Source organism: Mesoplodon bidens, assembly GCF_964165515.1.
Source record: "Mesoplodon bidens genome assembly, chromosome: 16".
NCBI classification, from domain to species: domain Eukaryota; kingdom Metazoa; phylum Chordata; class Mammalia; order Artiodactyla; family Ziphiidae; genus Mesoplodon; species Mesoplodon bidens.
Window position 1 is genome coordinate 63,424,441 of NC_138173.1, and position 17,685 is coordinate 63,442,125.

Consider the following 17,685-nt stretch of genomic DNA (forward strand, 5'->3'; position numbering starts at 1 on the left):
GCCCAATACGACGAAGGGCGGCCGCTCCGCTCCATACACTGCACGCAGCGACGCCTCCGACAGGCGGCCTTGTAGCATCTTCCCCGGAAGGTCGACCGCTCAGACCCGGCTTCCCGGTGGGGTGGAGTAGCTCTGGCAGGCGGCGCCCTTTGGCTCTCCTCCTGCCAAGCAGTTCTGAATCATGTTTATGGGACGTTTAATGGGCTCTAATAAAGCAGCTAATAATTCCCTCCCGAGGAAGTAGTGACTGCCTCACAACGCCAACGCCTTTGCAGGCGAGGCGCCCACCCTGAGGCTGGAGGGCGCGGCTGCCCAACCGCGCCTGCGCCACTGGGTGGCGCCAAAAGCAGCAAAGGCGGCCCCGGCTCCGGAGATGGGCGGAAACCATGGCAACAATAGGGACGTCTGCTACGCCGAGCGTGGTGACCGCGAGGGGAGCGCCCCTAGCGCCCTATTATGACGCGAGCGTCGGCGCGCGGCTTCCGCGGTTTCGCGTGACCGCGGGCGCAGCCTCCGGGCCTGGCAACAGCCGCAACTTGCAGAGGCGGGCGGGCGAGGTCAAGATGGTGGCTTCGCGGGCGGGGAAGGCGGTGGAGGGAGGAGGAGCCAGACCATAGCCGGCCGGAAACACCGACACCCACAGGCCTCCCGGGAGCCGCCGCTGCTGCCTCCGCCGCCGCCTCCGCCGCCTGCTCCAGCTCGAGAGACGCGAGCGGGCGGCGGGGCGGGCCGTGAGAGAGACACGAGAGGAGGGAGGGCGGGGGCGGAGTCGCCCGCCTTCGCCTCCGCCCCCGGCCGCCGTCCCGGCCCCTGCCCCGCGCGGCCCTGCCCGGCCCGCCCAGCCCCGGTGTGGCAGCGGCTCATGGCGGCGGTGGGGCCCCCGCAGCAGCAGGTGCGGATGGCCCATCAGCATGTCTGGGCGGCGCTCGAAGTGGCGCTCCGGGTGCCCTGCCTCTACATCATCGACGCCATCTTCAACTCCTACTACGATTCCAGCCAAAGCCGGTTCTGCATCGGACTCCAGATCTTCCTCCGGCTCCTTGGTGAGGGGGACGGGGTAGCCTGCGTCCGGGGACGGCTCCGCGGGCCGAGACGTGCAGGAAGGAGAGGGCAGCCGAGCACAGGCTGTGGGGTGTGTGTGTGTATGTGTGTGTGTACTAGTTTCGCGGGCCGAGACGTGCAAGAGGGAGAGGGCAGCCGCGCGCAGGCGGTGGTGTGTGTGTGTGTGTGTGTGTGTGTACGCGCTAGTTTCGTTTCCCTCCGGGGGCGTCTTTGCGGGTCGGGCGGGAGGAGGAGATGACATTTGTCTCAGAGTTGACAGCGGAGCGGTCCTCCCTGCGAGTCAGTCTCCTGTTCATTTTTGCCTCTGAGCGAGGGCGGGGAAAAAGCAGCGAGGTGTGAGCCTGCGGCTCTGTGCCTGCTGTTTCCCTAGGGGAATGAGTACTGGCTTAACCGCGTTCTATGCGACAGCCTTGGAAAAACAGCAACTCTGCTTACGTTTTTGATCTCGCCGTGTGTGACCTTGGGCTCGTCGTGCCGAGGCCTGGGCCTCAGTTTCCCCCTTTCCAAAATGCAGAGTACTCGTATGTTGTCATTTAAATGACATCCAAACGAAAGAGAATGTCAGACCTTGAAACTGTTAGAAAAATCCTCACGAAGAAGGCGATACTTACAACGAGTCCTAAAATTTTCCGTGAATAGAGAAGAAGGTATTGAGAACGGTTATAAAAACGTGGCTAGGAAGTGGTAAGACTTGAAAATCAGTGTCTTCGTTGCATATGAATGGAGTGTTAAAAGCATCTTATACTTCACTCCCCATTTTCACTTGCATTACCAGAGTGAGAAGCATTTACGCTTAAAAAGTTTTTGAGTAATTGAAACGTGGCAAATTTTGTTGATGAGGTAGTTCTTGTGTTAGTTTTTAGTGAGGCTGTGCTTTTGAAGTGTTGCTGAGGACGAGCTAATGGTGAGGTCCTTACCAAGCCTTTCTGAATTAGGAGCCATCTGTTGCTGCTTTATTCCTACTTTTTAAAAAAGTGGTGATGTTGAGTTTTGTTTATAACAACACTTTACATTTGTTTGGTACTTTACTTTTGCAGTGGCTTTTCACTGGTATTATCTAACCTAACGTTCAAAAATCCCTCAAAGGAGGGTGGGTGGTGTTATTCTCATTTTACATATGAGGAAACTGAGAGAGGTTAAGTGTTTTGCTTTTGATACACAGCAAATAATTGGTTGCCAGCACCTAGGCTTAACAATCTTCTGACATCAGGCATGGTTCATCTTCCTCCTCAGTACAGCTGCAATCCAGATACAGAATGCTATAATAATGATTATATGCTAGATCTTAAAACTAACAGATGTGAACGTGATGTTCTTTAGCACAAGACTTCTCAGTAACCCACCAGCTACTTAATCCCAGCCATCCTGCTTACCACTGCAAAATGTAATGCCCTCTTATTTGTGGCAAAAATGGAGCTGTGTGATTTCCAATGTATAGGAATAGCGAATCATTATGTTGTACACCTGAAACTGATATAATGTTATCTATTGATTATACCGCAATAAAAAAAGAACATTAGCTAGCTTTAATGTTTTGTACTTAACATATTTTGTTTAATTCTGATAGGGAATACAAGTGAGGTTAGTTAAATAATGTTACAATGAAATTAATAAGAATGGGGACCTGTTGGGAAAGCATTTTATTCCTGCCAGTTAGAAGTCACTCATCATGATCATAAATTAACAGGCAGTTGCTTGTCTCATTATAGAAAGGTGGTCCCAGCTGAGCCTGATAGACTCCCAACCCCTCCCCGCCTCTCCACGTTAATTGATGACATGCGTGCAGTCAAGGCCTGTGCTGATTCCTGGGTTGCGGAGACTGAGAAATGGAGAACACTGATGATTTCTATTCCTGAACCCCACAGGAGAAGAGAGAGTTTGCTAGAGAGAGAGCAGAGGCTCTAGGGAACTTTATGAAATTTGGGATTACCAAGTGTTGTTTTGGGCACTGAATAACCAAGTGTATTGTAACATGGACTTGAGGCTGGTAGGAGGGGCTTTCCCCGCTTCTGCTTGGAGAGGAGGGAGGAGGCCATGGTGGAGGAGCTGGAAAAAAGAAACCAAAACAAAACTGGGTTTGAGAGGATTCACATACTCTTTCTGCCAGTAGTGTAGCCACTGTCTTGAGTGTTCTTCTGGCATGTAACTACAGAGCCTCTGAGAGCCCCTTGGGGACCAGGTGCTTTAGTGCAGTGTACTCAGAGTTGAGCTTCAGGCTAGGGAGCTTTAAAGGAGTATTTTCTTTAGTTAAATCTTTTGTAGTTTAAGAACACTGAATAAAGTAATCTGGTGTTTTCCTTGTACTATATCCCTGCTTCTTATTTTTTGTAGCAAGTCATGGAAGTTTGCATTTGAGAGGTTAAAGAAGAATGTGACCTCAAGCAAGTTACACCTGCTCTGTGCCTCCCTTTTCTTATCGGTACCTTTTTAAAGATGGATCATAATGGTGTATCTCTCTTATCAAGTGTTAAGGGCAATAAATAAGGACATAAGTTCTTGTAACAGTACCTGGAACCTAGTAAGGGCCATTTAATTGTTAGCTACTGGTAAACATGGTAGCTTTAAAAAATTTTTTTAATACTTCAATTAAGACCATACTGTGGGGCTTCCCTGGTGGCGCAGTGGTTGAGAGTCCGCCTGCCGATGCAGGGGACATGGGTTCGTGCCCCGATCCGGGAAGATCCCACATGCCGCGGAGCAGCTGGGCCCGTGGGCCATGGCCACTAAGCCTGCGCGTCCGGAGCCTGTGCTCCGCAACGGGAGAGGCTACAACAGTGAGAGGCCCGCGTACCGGGGTGGGGGGGAAACCATACTGTGTTACAGATATTTCAGTTTTTGGAAGTCATCAGCAAAATGTTGGTGCTGTTTATATGAAAATTTTGATCCCAGAGTATTCTCTGGGTCAGACTTTATGAGAGATACAAAATATTTTCCAAATCTGTCATTTGACTGCTCCTCACATTATGGCAGTGTAATTATGCTAATTTATGACATTTGTAAGAATGCTAAAATTATTAAAAACTGGTTTTGGTGGTAAAAAATTTCATCCTGAATAAAAACAAATGTCTTAACTATTTGAGGACCATTCGATGAAGCATCTTATTTGTTATTGAAAGTGACAGGTTTGTGTGTAAAAGATACCAAAGGATGGTTGAGATCAATTGTTCTACCTGGTTAGTTTTTTAATAATTGTAGACCTCTCTGTGCTACTGTATATAAATCTCAAAATTTGTCACTCTCACCTTTTTCCCGAAAATGGAATTGTAAACATGGAAATCTATTCTGCATCCAGTTTTATTTAGTGTCTGAAGAATTTAGTCTCCTACCCCTACAAAAAACTATTACTGCTATACTTTTATTTGGTATCAAACTAATAAGAGAATTTCAGCAAGTCAGAATATAAAGCATCTCATTTTGGAGATCCAAATAAGGTCATATTATATAATATATATAATTTTTAAGAACATTAAGCTATTCTTAGGTGTTCAATGCTAAATGAAATGCAGCCCAGTGCATCGTAATGCTGAATTAACAAGTCTAAATCCAAGGCAGAAAATGCAAGCATAGTAGTTTGTTTTAATAGTATTACTCATATAATGACAATTCATTGAAGTGGAAAGTCCTTTCTAAACATAAAAGAAAATCCAGAAGTTGCAAGGGAAAATTTGATAAATTTGAGTACATAAAAATGAAAAACTTCTTTATGAAAAAATTCTTTTTTTACAAAGATTCTTAAAAATGACACACTAAGGGGAAAATATTTGCGTCATATTTAGTTGAAGTACTAATAAACGTTTTACTCTGTCAATAAGAAAAATTTATACTCCCAGAGAAAAATGGGCCCAGGATAAGCATTTCACAGTAAATGAAATGCACATGGTCAGTAAGCAAAACAAAAATTACTCAGCCTCATTTATAATTTAACAAATGCAGTTAAAACAAAATTTCACTTATGAGATTGGTGAAGAATTCAAAGTTTTAATAAAAACTAGTTTGGCAGAAGTATGGGGAAATAGATGAAGTTAAACAATTTTTGTAAGGTGTTATTTCTATGTAAAGCCATTTGGTGCTATCAACTAAAATTCATCGTATACCTTTTGACTCACAATTCCAGTTCTAAGAACTTGGCCTGAAGATATAGTTGTGCAAAAACTGTTGGCAAGGATATTCATTGCAGCATTGTTGGTAATAACAAATCAAAAACAAATTGTTAATCTAAATGTCTATTGAAAGAGAATCTGTTCATTATACAACATTATCAGTTTCAGCCATGCAATGAAGTTGTTGGAAAAAATGAGAGTTATTTTTGGTGCTGTAGAAAGAACTCAGAAAACCTGTGAAGTGTAAAAACAAAGTGAAGCAGTTGTAATTATGACTGCATTGGGATAGCCTTAGGGGTTCTCAGCAGAGATACCGTTGACATTTTGGATGGGATAATTCTTTGGTGGGGGCGTGGGGATTGTGGCCAGATGACTGGAGGGGAAGGGAGGGTGTGCAAACTGATCCTGGTTGAGAACTACTGAGGTGGACAAATAGACCAGTAAATAGCACAGAATAGAAAGCCCAGAAACAGACCACCCATGTATGTAGAGAAACTTGATGTGTTTCAGAGATAGAATTGGAAGTATACATTGAGGTAAATACAGACTATTCAGTTAGTGGTTATTTAGTTATTCACGTGGAAAAAATTATACTGGATCCCTACCTCACATCAATATATAAATAGTTCGGACTTTCTGGTGGCGCAGTGGTTAAGAATCCACCTGCCAGTGCAGGGGACACGGGTTCGAGCTCTGGTCCGGGAAGATCCCACATACCGCGGAGCAACTAAGCCCGTGCGCCACAGCTACTGAGCCTGCGCTCTAGAGCCTGTGACACACCTACTGAAGCCCCTCCATCTAGAGCCCGTGCTTCGCAACAAGAGAAGCCACCACGATGAGAAGCCCGCGCACCGCAACGAAGAGTAGCCCCTGCTCACGGCAACTAGAGAAAGCCCGCGTGCAGCAACAAAGACCCAACACAGCCAAAATAAATAAATAAATAAACTTATAATATATATATATATAAATAGTTCTAAGTGGATTAATATCTACATGTGAAAAGCAGAACTTTAAAAGTTTTAGAAGAAAATATAGAATTTTTTTTTAGGGTTAGAGTAAGGGAAAAGTTCTTTAGAAATATGTAAAAGCAAATGTATTAAATAATGATTGATAAGTTCAATGATATTAAAATTAAAAACCTCTATTAATCAAAAGCCAGCATCAGAAAGTGAAAAGAGCGGCCACACATCTGGAGAAGATGTTTGCATTACAGATAACTACAAAGAATCTGTAGTCAGAATATTTTTTAAATGACTACAATTCAATAAGGAAAAACAACTCCGTAAACAAATGAGCAAAAGATAAACTGGCAATTCACAGAGGAAGAAACATGAATGGTCAGTAAATCGAAAGGTGCCCTCTTTGATGAGTAATCAGAAATGTAATTTTTAGAAAAGGTTAAAAAACTCCACTATTATAATGAGATCTCCTTTGGGTAAAAAGCAAAAACAAGTATTTATCCATGAATGTGTGTTTATTTATGCAAAACTTGGTTAACTTTTCATTTAATACCTATAGGGTTGAACTTTTTAAAAAAATGTTCATATATTTCTTTTTAATAAACACATAGTTGTTAAAAATTTAATTTAAAAGCAAATTTTATCTTAATAAAAAACTTAGAATACTTTTTTTAACCTAAAGTAAGAGCTTGATAGAAAAATTTTCTTTATGCTATAGTTTGTCAAGTACACCTACAGACTGACATCCCAAGATGTACATCCCAAGATGTTTTATTTACTTTGTTCTATACTTCATTGCATAGGGTTCCCTTGGGAGTTATGTAGTTAAAACATTTATTTTTGTACTGTTCCGTCTTTATTCTGTCAGGCATTGAAATGTTTTTCCACAGCTTGCTTTAGATTTTATATTAAAGGTATTTAAGGTACCTGGGGAGTTATGTCTTATTTCCTTCTAATTTTTAGTCCCCAACTTCCAGAAAGGTTAAGGATATGAATGGACTTTACACATAAAAGAATTAAACACTTTGCTGTGTAACATGCATGGTGGTTTGTTTTTTGTTTTCAGCTTGTTTTGTTTGCTCATTTTTGGTAATCCAAATTGAAAAGGCCCTGAACTCTTTCATGAATTGAGTTCATGTATATCTTCAAAGCTCTGAATTGATTTTGATACCTGCCGCTTTTCCTACCTTGAGCACTTTAGTGAAGCTCTCTAATCACTGGAGAATTGGATCCCTGAATTGTGATTCCAGTTAATTCTATGCGCCACTGTCCCACGGTGATTTTTCTTTATAAAGTAGCATTTATATATAGCCTTGATTACTTATTGCTGGTCACTCTTAAATCCTAATGAGGAAACTGTCCTGGGGCTTAATTTTCTTAGGCCTACAGGTTAAATATTAAGAGTTGCCTGTCTGAAGTTGTGAAAATGCAACGAAACTTTGATATTATTGACAACACTTCCCGAAGGCCATGAGAGGGACTATTACTTGAAAGACTTGGAAAGTTAACTTTTTTTCTTGTGAAATGAGAACTGATTCTACATTCCATACACAGGAACATGAGTATAAAGGAAAAATTTAAGAATTTTAAAAATTAAAATAATTTTAAATAATAATAATAATAAATTTAAAATAATAATAATAAAATTAAAATAATTTTATACTATTCTTGAAATGTTTGGTCATTATTAAATCTTGGGGAATAATTTTGATCAAGAAAGAGTAGTATCAGGGGCTTCCCTGGTGGCACAGTGGTTAAGAATCTGCCTGCCAATGCAGGGAACACGGGTTCGATCCCTGGTCCGGGAAGATCCCACATGCCAGGGAGCAACTAAGCCCATGTGCCACAACTACTGAGCCCGCATGCCACAACTACTAAAGCCTGCACGTCTAGAGCCCTTGCTCCGCAACAAGAGAAGCCACTGCAATGAGAAGCCCGCGCACTGCAACGAAGAGCAGCCCCTGCTCACCTCAGCTAGAGAAAGCCCGCGCACAGCAACGAAGACCCAACGCAGCCAAAAATAAAAATAAATTAATTTAAAAAAAGATTAAATGGAGACAAATCAACTTTAGGGGTGTTTACTTTAAAAAAAAAAAAGATTAGTATCAGATTGTTAACTTGCTAGGAGACATCCAAACTTTGAGGTTGTAGTCTCACTACATTATTTGTCTATCACACTCTCTTTTGTCCAGAAGTATTTCTAAAACCCAAATAATTCCTTAATCTGTGTAAAAATAAGCTTCAGGGGGGAAAAAAGCTATTAGAATAAAAAGATCTGGTTATAAGTCACAGCAAAGTTCATGAATATTCACAGGTAAAAATTAATGTACCACTTTGTGAATAGCAAGTTAAAAATAATTTACAGTCCCTGCTTGACTTTCTACCTTTTAAAAGGTAACATATAATAGAACTGAAGTTATCTTGGTTTTGTTTTGACGAATTTTAGGAGATTAAGTTTTGTTCCAGGAAAAAATACTTCTGTTTTTCTGTGTAGAGAAAGATTACATATGGCATATGGTGGCTGACTAAATTCCATTTCCTGTTACCTTCCAGAGGAAGGGTTTCTAAACCTGCTCAAAAAAAAAGCCCATTTTCTGTTGAAAGGGCTCTTTGGGAGGATTATTAGTGGCCCACTTGTTCAGCGAATTGGGTGGTTCTTGCGCAGAGGTTGATGTATCTTCCAGGTGATTGTTTTCTTCTGTTGTTCTTTTCACAAATGACCTAACACATAGGCACAGGATAAAATTTTAAGTTTGTGGGCAAAGTCATCATTTGGAGGAACTTGGCCCTTGCTTTTAACTGCAGTAGATTGTGGAATGGCTCTATTGTATTATGCAGTGTTGGTCTTGGTTGCATGCTGAAATCAGGTGGAGAGATGGATGTTTAATTTGGAGTTTGTCACTTTTTCTGTACTCCAAGGTCTGATTTCTCAGCTCTGTCTTACCTTTTCATAGGTTTCAGTTTCCAAGTGGGCTGTATTTTATGGCTGCCTTTAAAAATAGAACACAGAATTCAACAGAAACGTTTATTTCCCCAATTATTTTATTTTCTACAAAATATTTCGGGATCTATAGATGTAAAAGGTAGGATCCTTGCTTGCTATCAAGGACCCTATAATAGAGTAGGTACCTACTCAGATAACTACAAACTTCAGTATCAGGTGGTGTATGAGTATTAGGAGTTTCGCCAAGTTCTATAGATAAGCTGAAGGAACAGTCAGTATCAGGAAAAGTGGGTCTGTAGGATGGGTAGGATTTGAACAGTCAGGGATTTGGGAAGTTGATGGGGCCGTTCTGCCAGGCAAAGAGAAGAGTGTAAATACAGCTGTAATTATGGCAGAGAAGAAGGGGTATGTTTGGGAAGGAAATCTGGAGCATTGGTGTGTGTGTTGGGAGGAATGTTACTTTAAAGCAAATTGGGTCCTTGAATGTTAGGACAAGGAGTGTAGGTTTTAATTGACAGTAATTTCAGAGCTGCTGCAGTATTTTGAGCAGAGACATGAAGAAAGGCAATTTGGTGATGGCTTGTAGATGGATTTGGATGAGAGAGTTTTCAGAGACAGACTAATAGGTGAGTGTCACTGAGAAAAGGGAGGTATAGGTATAAGTAAAATTTGTCACTGATTGTCAGTTTGAGGATGAGGGGCTAGAGGTACTGTTAGGAGAATAACAATGGTACCTCTGACTGACATTGGAAATCGCAAGGAAGAGCTGTTTGAGGCGAGAGTAGGTTCAGTAGGTTTTAGAAGATTTGAGTGTTGCAGTCGTAATGTAGAAGTGGAAGTAGGTGAATATTTGGGTGTGGTTCCCATAGCTGAAACCTTGGATAATAAAGTTTATCGTAATCTCACTTAAAAACTTGTCAGAGCACCAAGAAAGATGGTGCTGGATGCACAACAGACTGTACATTGGTTGCTTACAGAGGGGGGGAGGGGGAAGATTTATTAAAACATGTTGTGGTTTTCTGAATGTTACTTTTGTAATTTGAAGAACAGTAAAAAGGGTTGACTATTTGAAGAAAAAGAGTCAAACATACAGGAAAAAGGAAACTTGGAGGAAATGTCTGGTATCTGTGGGAAAGTATGTACAGAAAAAAGTGAATTTGGACTGACGGAGAATACTCAGATTTAAGGAGCAGGAAAAATAAGAGCCAGCAGGAGTTCAGTTTGAGTAAGAGGAGGAAAATTAGGGGTAAGTGTGAAACTGAAACTTGATTTCCTAAAGAACACGTTTAAGAAAGAGAAATCTCAGATTTAATAGGAACAAGTTTTCCACTTGGGTTATTTTTAATTCTTAATGTTTTTGTAATGGAATTATCTTAAATATTTTTAATAATTACGAATATGTTCTTTCAAGTTTAAAGCTTGTTAAACTGTGTATATCATGACAAACTCATCTTGAAGATAATTTCGTAATTTGGTGTCTGGACATATACTACTACTTGAATTACTTTGGAAATTAGAAATAAGGGGTAGGATTTTTAAGGATATGTTTGACCTGTCCTGTTGAACTTTGACTTTACAAAAAACATTTATTGGCCTTTAAGCCTAAATTGTCTTGAGGCTTAATGTTCATCAGTTTGAAAATATTCATACTTCCTTACTAAGGGAAGAATATCATAACTGTTAGTGGAAAAAACATTCTTTAAAAATGTTTCATTCCAATGTCCTTTCTTTTTTTTTTTTTAGGTATATTTGTATCCAGTATTGTTCTGATCTTGTCACAGCGATCACTTTTCAAGTTTTACATGTACAGCTCAGCCTTTCTATTAGCTGCAACTTCAGTGTTGGTAAATTATTATGCTGCTTTGCACATTGACTTCTATGGTGCCTACAACACATCAGCTTTTGGAATTGAGCTGCTTCCTCGAAAAGGGCCCTCGCTGTGGATGGCACTCATCGTTCTACAGCTAACATTTGGAATTGGATACATTACACTACTCCAAATTCATTCCGTCTATTCACAGTTAATTATTTTGGATCTCTTGGTTCCTGTAATAGGCTTAATCACAGAGCTACCATTACACATCCGAGAGACTTTAGTCTTTACTTCTTCCTTGATTCTCACGTTAAATACAGTGCTTGTCTTGGTAGTGAAACTTAAGTGGTTTTATTATTCCACAAGATACGTTTACCTTTTAGTGAGGCACATGTATCGAATTTATGGATTACAGTTACTGATGGAGGACACATGGAAGAGGATTCGTTTCCCAGATGTCCTGAGAGTCTTTTGGCTAACAAGAATGACAGCTCAGGCCACAGTATTAATGTACATTTTAAGGATGGCAAATGAAACCGATTCCTTCTTTAATTCTTGGGATGATTTCTGGGACCTCATTTGTAATCTTATAATTAGTGGATGTGATTCTACACTCACTGTACTGGGCATGAGTGCTGTAATTTCCTCAATAGCCCATTATTTGGGTCTTGGAATATTGGCCTTTATTGGATCAACTGAAGAAGATGACAGGCGGCTTGGCTTTGTAGCACCTGTTTTATTTTTTATTTTGGCTCTTCAGACTGGTTTAAGTGGGCTAAGACCAGAAGAGAGACTTATTCGCTTAAGTAGAAACATGTGCCTTTTATTAACAGCAGTCCTGCATTTCATCCACGGAATGACAGACCCTGTATTAATGTCTCTCAGTGCCTCTCATGTGTCATCTTTTCGTAGACATTTTCCTGTGCTCTTTGTCTCTGCTTGCCTGTTTATTCTTCCTGTTATACTCAGTTACGTTCTTTGGCATCACTATGCACTAAATACATGGTTGTTTGCAGTTACAGCCTTTTGTGTGGAACTCTGCTTAAAAGTAATTGTTTCTCTCACGGTTTATACGTTATTCATGATTGATGGCTACTATAATGTCCTCTGGGAAAAGCTTGATGATTATGTCTACTATGTCCGCTCAACAGGCAATATTATTGAATTTATCTTTGGAGTGGTAATGTTTGGAAATGGGGCTTATACTATGATGTTTGAGTCCGGAAGTAAAATTCGGGCTTGTATGATGTGCTTACATGCCTATTTTAACATCTACTTACAAGCAAAAAATGGCTGGAAGACATTCATGAATCGTAGAACTGCTGTAAAAAAAATTAATTCACTTCCTGAAATAAAAGGGAGCCGCCTACAAGAAATAGATGATGTATGTGCAATCTGCTATCATGAGTTTACAACATCTGCTCGTATTACACCATGTAATCATTATTTCCATGCACTTTGCCTTCGGAAATGGCTGTACATTCAAGATACTTGTCCAATGTGCCATCAGAAAGTGTACATTGAAGATGATATCAAGGATAATTCAAATATATCTAACAACAATGGATTTATTGCACCCAATGAAAATCCAGAGGAAGCTGTAAGAGAAGCTGCTGCTGAATCTGACAGGGAATTGAATGACGACAGTTCAGACTGTGATGATGACGCGCAAAGAGAAAGAAATGGAGTGATTCAGCACACAGGCACAGCAGCTGAAGAACTGATTAACGATGATACTGATTAAAATAGCATTTACTAATCATTGGTCATTGAGGTATTTGTTTAAAGTTCAGTTCGTCCAAAATGGAGTAATACGCTTCACTTCAGTGTGTAACCAAGCACAAAAACAGTATCAATGTTGAATCTGTGAATGGTTTTCCGTTTACTGTGATGTGCTACTGTAAATATACCTCTTCAATTACTTCTGGTCTCTTTGGTGACCTATTTAAATTTGTGTACATTATTGTACATAGAATAAAATTTTCACATTTTTATGACAAATTTGAACAAATAACTTCTTAACAGATGTAATAATATGGTGCGTCAACTGTGCCAAAGATTCCTCAATGAAAGTATATAATGTATCTAACTCTGGACCCTAGTTTTTCTTTAAAATGGGTGGGAGCGAATAAAAATGCAAATCAGGGGAAACCATGTTAAATCAAAGAAATCAAATAATTTGGACCAGAGGATAAATGCTAAATGTAGAGTATTTTTAAAACTAAGGGAAAAAATAGGCTGCCAGAAGTGATTGAGACACTTTTTTGAAATTTGAGAGTAGCACTGTGGTTGAGCTGGGTTTGAAAGTCCCAATTCAGAGAGTGTGTGAGTTGAGAAATAGGCTTATTTATATGTCAACTAACCTTTGGTACAAACCAGGATGTGCTAATTGTTTTAATTTTGATGTAAAAATCACCATATTTGTTAGCCAATCTGTTTGCAGAGTTGACATAAAATTGTCCTTTTGAACTTTTGAAGAGATTACAACATGAAATACTTGGGGGTTTTCACTATTTTAAACTAAGACATTAAGTGACTTTAAAAAATTCTCATCTGACTTCATGGGTGGCATACAGTGATACAATACCTCTTTAGACAACTTCCAGAGAATTCCTTTATTGAAACTTTTAAGTTTTACCATGAAATTTTATATACATGATGGAAAAATGGGAGACACATACCAATTACATGTCAGGAAAAAAAATTTTAATAGTGTTGTTATATAGCGTATTGGCTAGTTCCAGTGGATCTTCATCTCTTACTGCTGACATTATTTCCAGTATTTGACTAAAACAACAAAAATGGATGATTACATTTCTAAGTACATATTCTGTTTTAAAGGTATTATCTTTTTTCACATAAAGGAAAAGATACTGTGTGTTTTAGCATCTTTAACATAAAAAGCCTAACAGGCGTTGTTAAAGTTTTCAGCAACGTTAACAGAAAGTTTGACTGCTAGGATATTTAAAACAGAGCAGTTAAAGACAAATTTCTGAGACAGTCTTGCATATAACTAGAGCCAGGCACCAGGTTCAAGTAAATTACAAAACCAGCCCATATTATGTGTACCACAATTACGGAATTAACCCAGTGGAAATGAAAAGTCCTTTTAAACTGTGGGTTAATTACACATTAGTGGGTCGTGATGCGCTTTTAAAAAAGAAAAGCACACTGCATTTAGTAAGGTAAGTACTGTTTCATTTTTGTTTGGGTTTTATTTATACATGCAAGTGTACTGAGTCACAGTGTGGTATTGTGGGGATAGCAGTTAAAGTTTGAAAGCCACTGCTTAGAGAACTGTTCGTAAAGGACAGCAAGAAATTGCTGCATCACCACCAGCAGAGTGACAACAAAGGAAGTTAGAACAAGTTACTTAGAACCATGTATGGTTAGTAGGGGGGATGGGGAGAGAGAACTTCCTGTGTTTTTCCCTTCAACAGAAAGGTGTGAATCTTTCTGTTTCTTTGCCTAGAATAATGATAATTATCAGTAGCTGTTTTCTAGCAATATTATATGTAGACAGTATATCTTATACATGAATTAGTTCAAAGTCAGAATTAAACATTGAAATATTCTTTGTCTTAAGCTTTTTGTTCCCTTTATGGGTTTTTAAAATATGAACACCTAAAGGAATCAGGGACAGAGATTAGAGATTAACTGGAACTTTTAAATTCTATAGGAGTAACAAAAGCCTTGTTTATGATTCCTGCCACCAATCTCCCTTCTGGTCCCTTCTCCACACTGATACCAGTTAATAGCTTTCCTGCTTAAAATCCTTTGGGTCCTGATAAAATCTAAATTCCTAAGAGTGGCACACAAAAGCCCTCACTCTCTGGCCTTACAGTACCTTCCCTATCACTTACCGAGCATCCTACTTTATACCACACTGCAGTCATTGTTCCAAGCTCTCCCTCAGTCTGCCTTCGCTGAAGGTGTTTGTCTTGGTCTGGCCTAACTCCTGGTCCAACTTAGTAAACAGATGAAATGTCACCGTAGTTAAGCACTCCATTTCCCCTCAGGGCAGGCAGCTGCTCTGTCCTATGGTCCCAGTCATATGTTCATACCTCTCTAACAGCACTACTATCTTGGATTATACTTTTTACCTGCTTGTTTGCTCCAGGAGGATCCTTGTCAGACTTGGTTAACGCCTTAACCAAAGTGCCTGGCACAATGTACCTAACTCATCTGGTGGGATGAGGGTGGGAACGGTCTTGATTCTTCTGTGTAGTCTCAGTAACTTGTACCTTTCCTGATATTTGGCAAGAGCTCCAAAATGTATTTCAAGGAATTTATAATCTAATGGGGGTGGGGGGGAGATCTCTATACAAATAATTAGAACATCAAACTCTTAACAGATGGGAGTTTATAAAAATGACTTTGTAAGTAGGAGTTAACTTGCTAATTAGTATTTAGCATTAGACTAGGGGCATGTGTATTTCTGAAACGTGGTTTAAAATTTTTCAGTTTGCAAATGTTGATTTTCCCAAGCTCTGCCTACTCAGAACTGGTATTCATGATTGCAGTAGATACTCAAAAGCCGCCTTGGTTCTTAACAGTCTGCATTTAGAAACACCTTGAAATTTTGTCTTGCAAATATGTAGCTAAAGTCAACAGGTATACTTTTACTCAAGGACTAAGGCAGTGTGGAAAACCAATTTAGATACACTGTTGGCAACTACTTCCTCTAAGCTGGCTGCTGGAAAACTGCCAGTTTCTTGTCTCTAGTGTCCTTTTAAATCTCCAAAGAATTACTGAAATGTCTCTGGACTGAACTTGTAAGTACCTACATTTCATAAAAATTACAAGTGTTTCTTTTACTAATTAGAGTTTAAATATATTCCTCACCCTACAGATTTTAAAACATTCAGTTTTAAAGTCTTTGCCAACATCAGCATGTTTATAAAGGAAAATCTTTCCAGTGTATCTTTATAGAATAATTCTTTATTTTTCTGCTCACTGAATTTTAGATCTGGCTTATCTAATATACTCTTACCTGTTAAAACTACTAAAAAAAGATGGAGCATATTAAAGGAATTATTACAACAATCTAATATTCATTTTTATGAATATGTGATAAATATATCCAGTTGCCTGAACTGGTAAGCCGTACTAGATTGATACAGTCAGATTTAAATTAACTGCTTGTGCAACAAAAGAAACTGGATGACGGGCCCATTAAAATAAACGTTTCCTATAAATTACAATATGCTGTACAGCTCCTTGGCAGTTAGATGGGTGATACCCCCCTTCTTTTCACATGTGCTCTGTATTAGTAAAAAAATGATTCTGAATTAGTTTTTTTTTTCCCTAGGAAATAAAATTCTATGAAGTTCTGCCCTTTTTCTCGGTTGGAAAAAGGAAATCATTTCTATAATTTGTCCTTTTGTTCAGAGGCTTAAAGAACTGTGTTATTTCTTAGGTTTATTCAAGCTGTCAAATCACTTGAAACACAGATACCATTAAAAAAAGGTCTCCTGGGCTTCCCTGGTGGCGCAGTGGTTGAGAGTCCGCCTGCCGATGCAGGGGACACGGGTTCGTGCCCCGGTCCGGGAGGATCCCACATGCCGCGGAGCGGCTGGGTCCGTGCGCCATGGCCGCTGAGCCTGTGCGTCCGGAGCCTGTGCTCCACAACGGGAGAGGCCACAACAGTGAGAGGCCCATGTAACGCAAAAAAAAAAAAAAAAAAAAAGGTCTCCTGCTAAGACTGTGCTTTTATACATCAGCAGGAAACCTGCAAGATAACAGAACTTAAGCCAGGTAAGGTGATTCTATGTATGGATAGCTTTAAGATTTTTTTCCCTCCCTACAAAATGACAAATGGCCAAAATCACATGAAGTTCTTACTCTGTAATAAAACCACTCTGGGTTGAGAGGATGTGAAAAAAGGAGCTGATACACAGCAATTAGACACGAATTCCTCCAAATCACTGCATTAAAATGGTCTTTGATAACTTCACTTGGATTTCACCCAACTTTAATTCTGTCCCTTGAGTTCATTTTGTAAATGGCATTTGGTGGTTGACTTTTAATGTTCTGAACACCATGAAAACAAAATACTTACATTATATGGCAGGGTTCATTTCTGTCCTTCAAACAGTGCCCATTTTCCCACTTCTTTTTGGTGGGAAATGAAGTTTTTATATATTTTGATCCAGCATGTGTACCTTTGACTCCACACCAAGGTGCATCTAGAGTTAAGCAAAGAAAGAGAAGTCTCTCAAAGAGATTTTTACCTTTTTAAATTACTTTTTAATGAATATTATCAAACTATTATATAACCTCTAAAATATACGCCATGATTCAGCTTAAAAAATGGTAAAAGGCAACAGAAAACAGCTTTAAGAAAAGTACAAGATAAAATCTTGAACTGTACAAACTCTTAAACTTTTATTTCGTTTTTTCCCACTAACAGTATTGTTGGTGTATGGTATGCTTTAAAAAATCTAAAGCTAAAAGAAATACAACATGAAAACATTTAAGTTGAACTTCTGTTTGCCCCTACTGAATGTAAAACAGTGGCTTTGATTTTTTTGTTTTTTGTTGTTGTTTGTTTTTCTTGGCTGTGCCACGTGGCATGCGGGATCCTAGTTTTCTGATGACCAGGGATCGAACCCCGTCCCCCCTGCAGTGGAAGCTTAGTCCCCCCTGCAGTGGAAGCTTAACCACTGGACGGCTCCAGGGAAGTCCCCAAAACAGTGGCTTTGAATACTGGGATTATTTACTTACCTAAATCTCTAATAAAGAATTATAATAGCTTACACATTTTACAACCATTGTATTTTTAATAAGATAATTCAGTTTTCATGA

The 17,685-nt window shown here is 39.6% G+C and overlaps 2 protein-coding genes across 10 annotated transcripts in view; one reads left to right on the forward strand and one right to left on the reverse strand.

Annotated features, from left to right (window-relative positions):
* The first annotated feature begins 518 nt into the window (after window positions 1–518).
* Window positions 519–12,799, forward strand: RNF139 (ring finger protein 139). Its single transcript, XM_081214341.1, has 2 exons — window positions 519–1,043; window positions 10,809–12,799. Exons 1-2 carry the CDS (start codon window positions 863–865, stop codon window positions 12,620–12,622), a joined length of 1,995 nt encoding a protein of 664 aa, XP_081070467.1. The 5' UTR covers window positions 519–862; the 3' UTR covers window positions 12,623–12,799.
* The window catches only part of TATDN1 (TatD DNase domain containing 1), a 50,566-nt gene continuing 35,729 nt past the window's right edge, over window positions 2,849–17,685 (reverse strand). For 7 of the 9 annotated variants that reach the window (XM_081214343.1, XM_081214349.1, XM_081214351.1 and 4 more), the window contains 2 exons: window positions 16,940–17,066; window positions 2,849–3,108 (listed from right to left, as the gene is read on the reverse strand). In XM_081214343.1, the coding sequence (XP_081070469.1) occupies window positions 2,964–3,108; window positions 16,940–17,066 (272 nt within the window). In that variant the 3' untranslated portion in view covers window positions 2,849–2,963. Of the gene's footprint in view, window positions 3,109–13,468; window positions 16,143–16,939; window positions 17,067–17,685 lie in introns of those variants that run through there. The other 2 variants (XM_081214344.1, XM_081214350.1) reach the window with 2 other exon arrangements.

What these genes read in the sequence shown, in the direction of transcription:
- RNF139 (XM_081214341.1), top strand. Translation starts at nt 863, where the DNA reads ATGGCGGCGGTGGGGCCCCCGCAGCAGCAGGTGCGGATGGCCCATCAG. An exon ending in GATCTTCCTCCGGCTCCTTG is followed by an intron (nt 1,044 to 10,808) that starts GTGAGGGGGACG and finishes TTTTTTTTTTAG; the next exon opens with GTATATTTGTATCCAGTATT.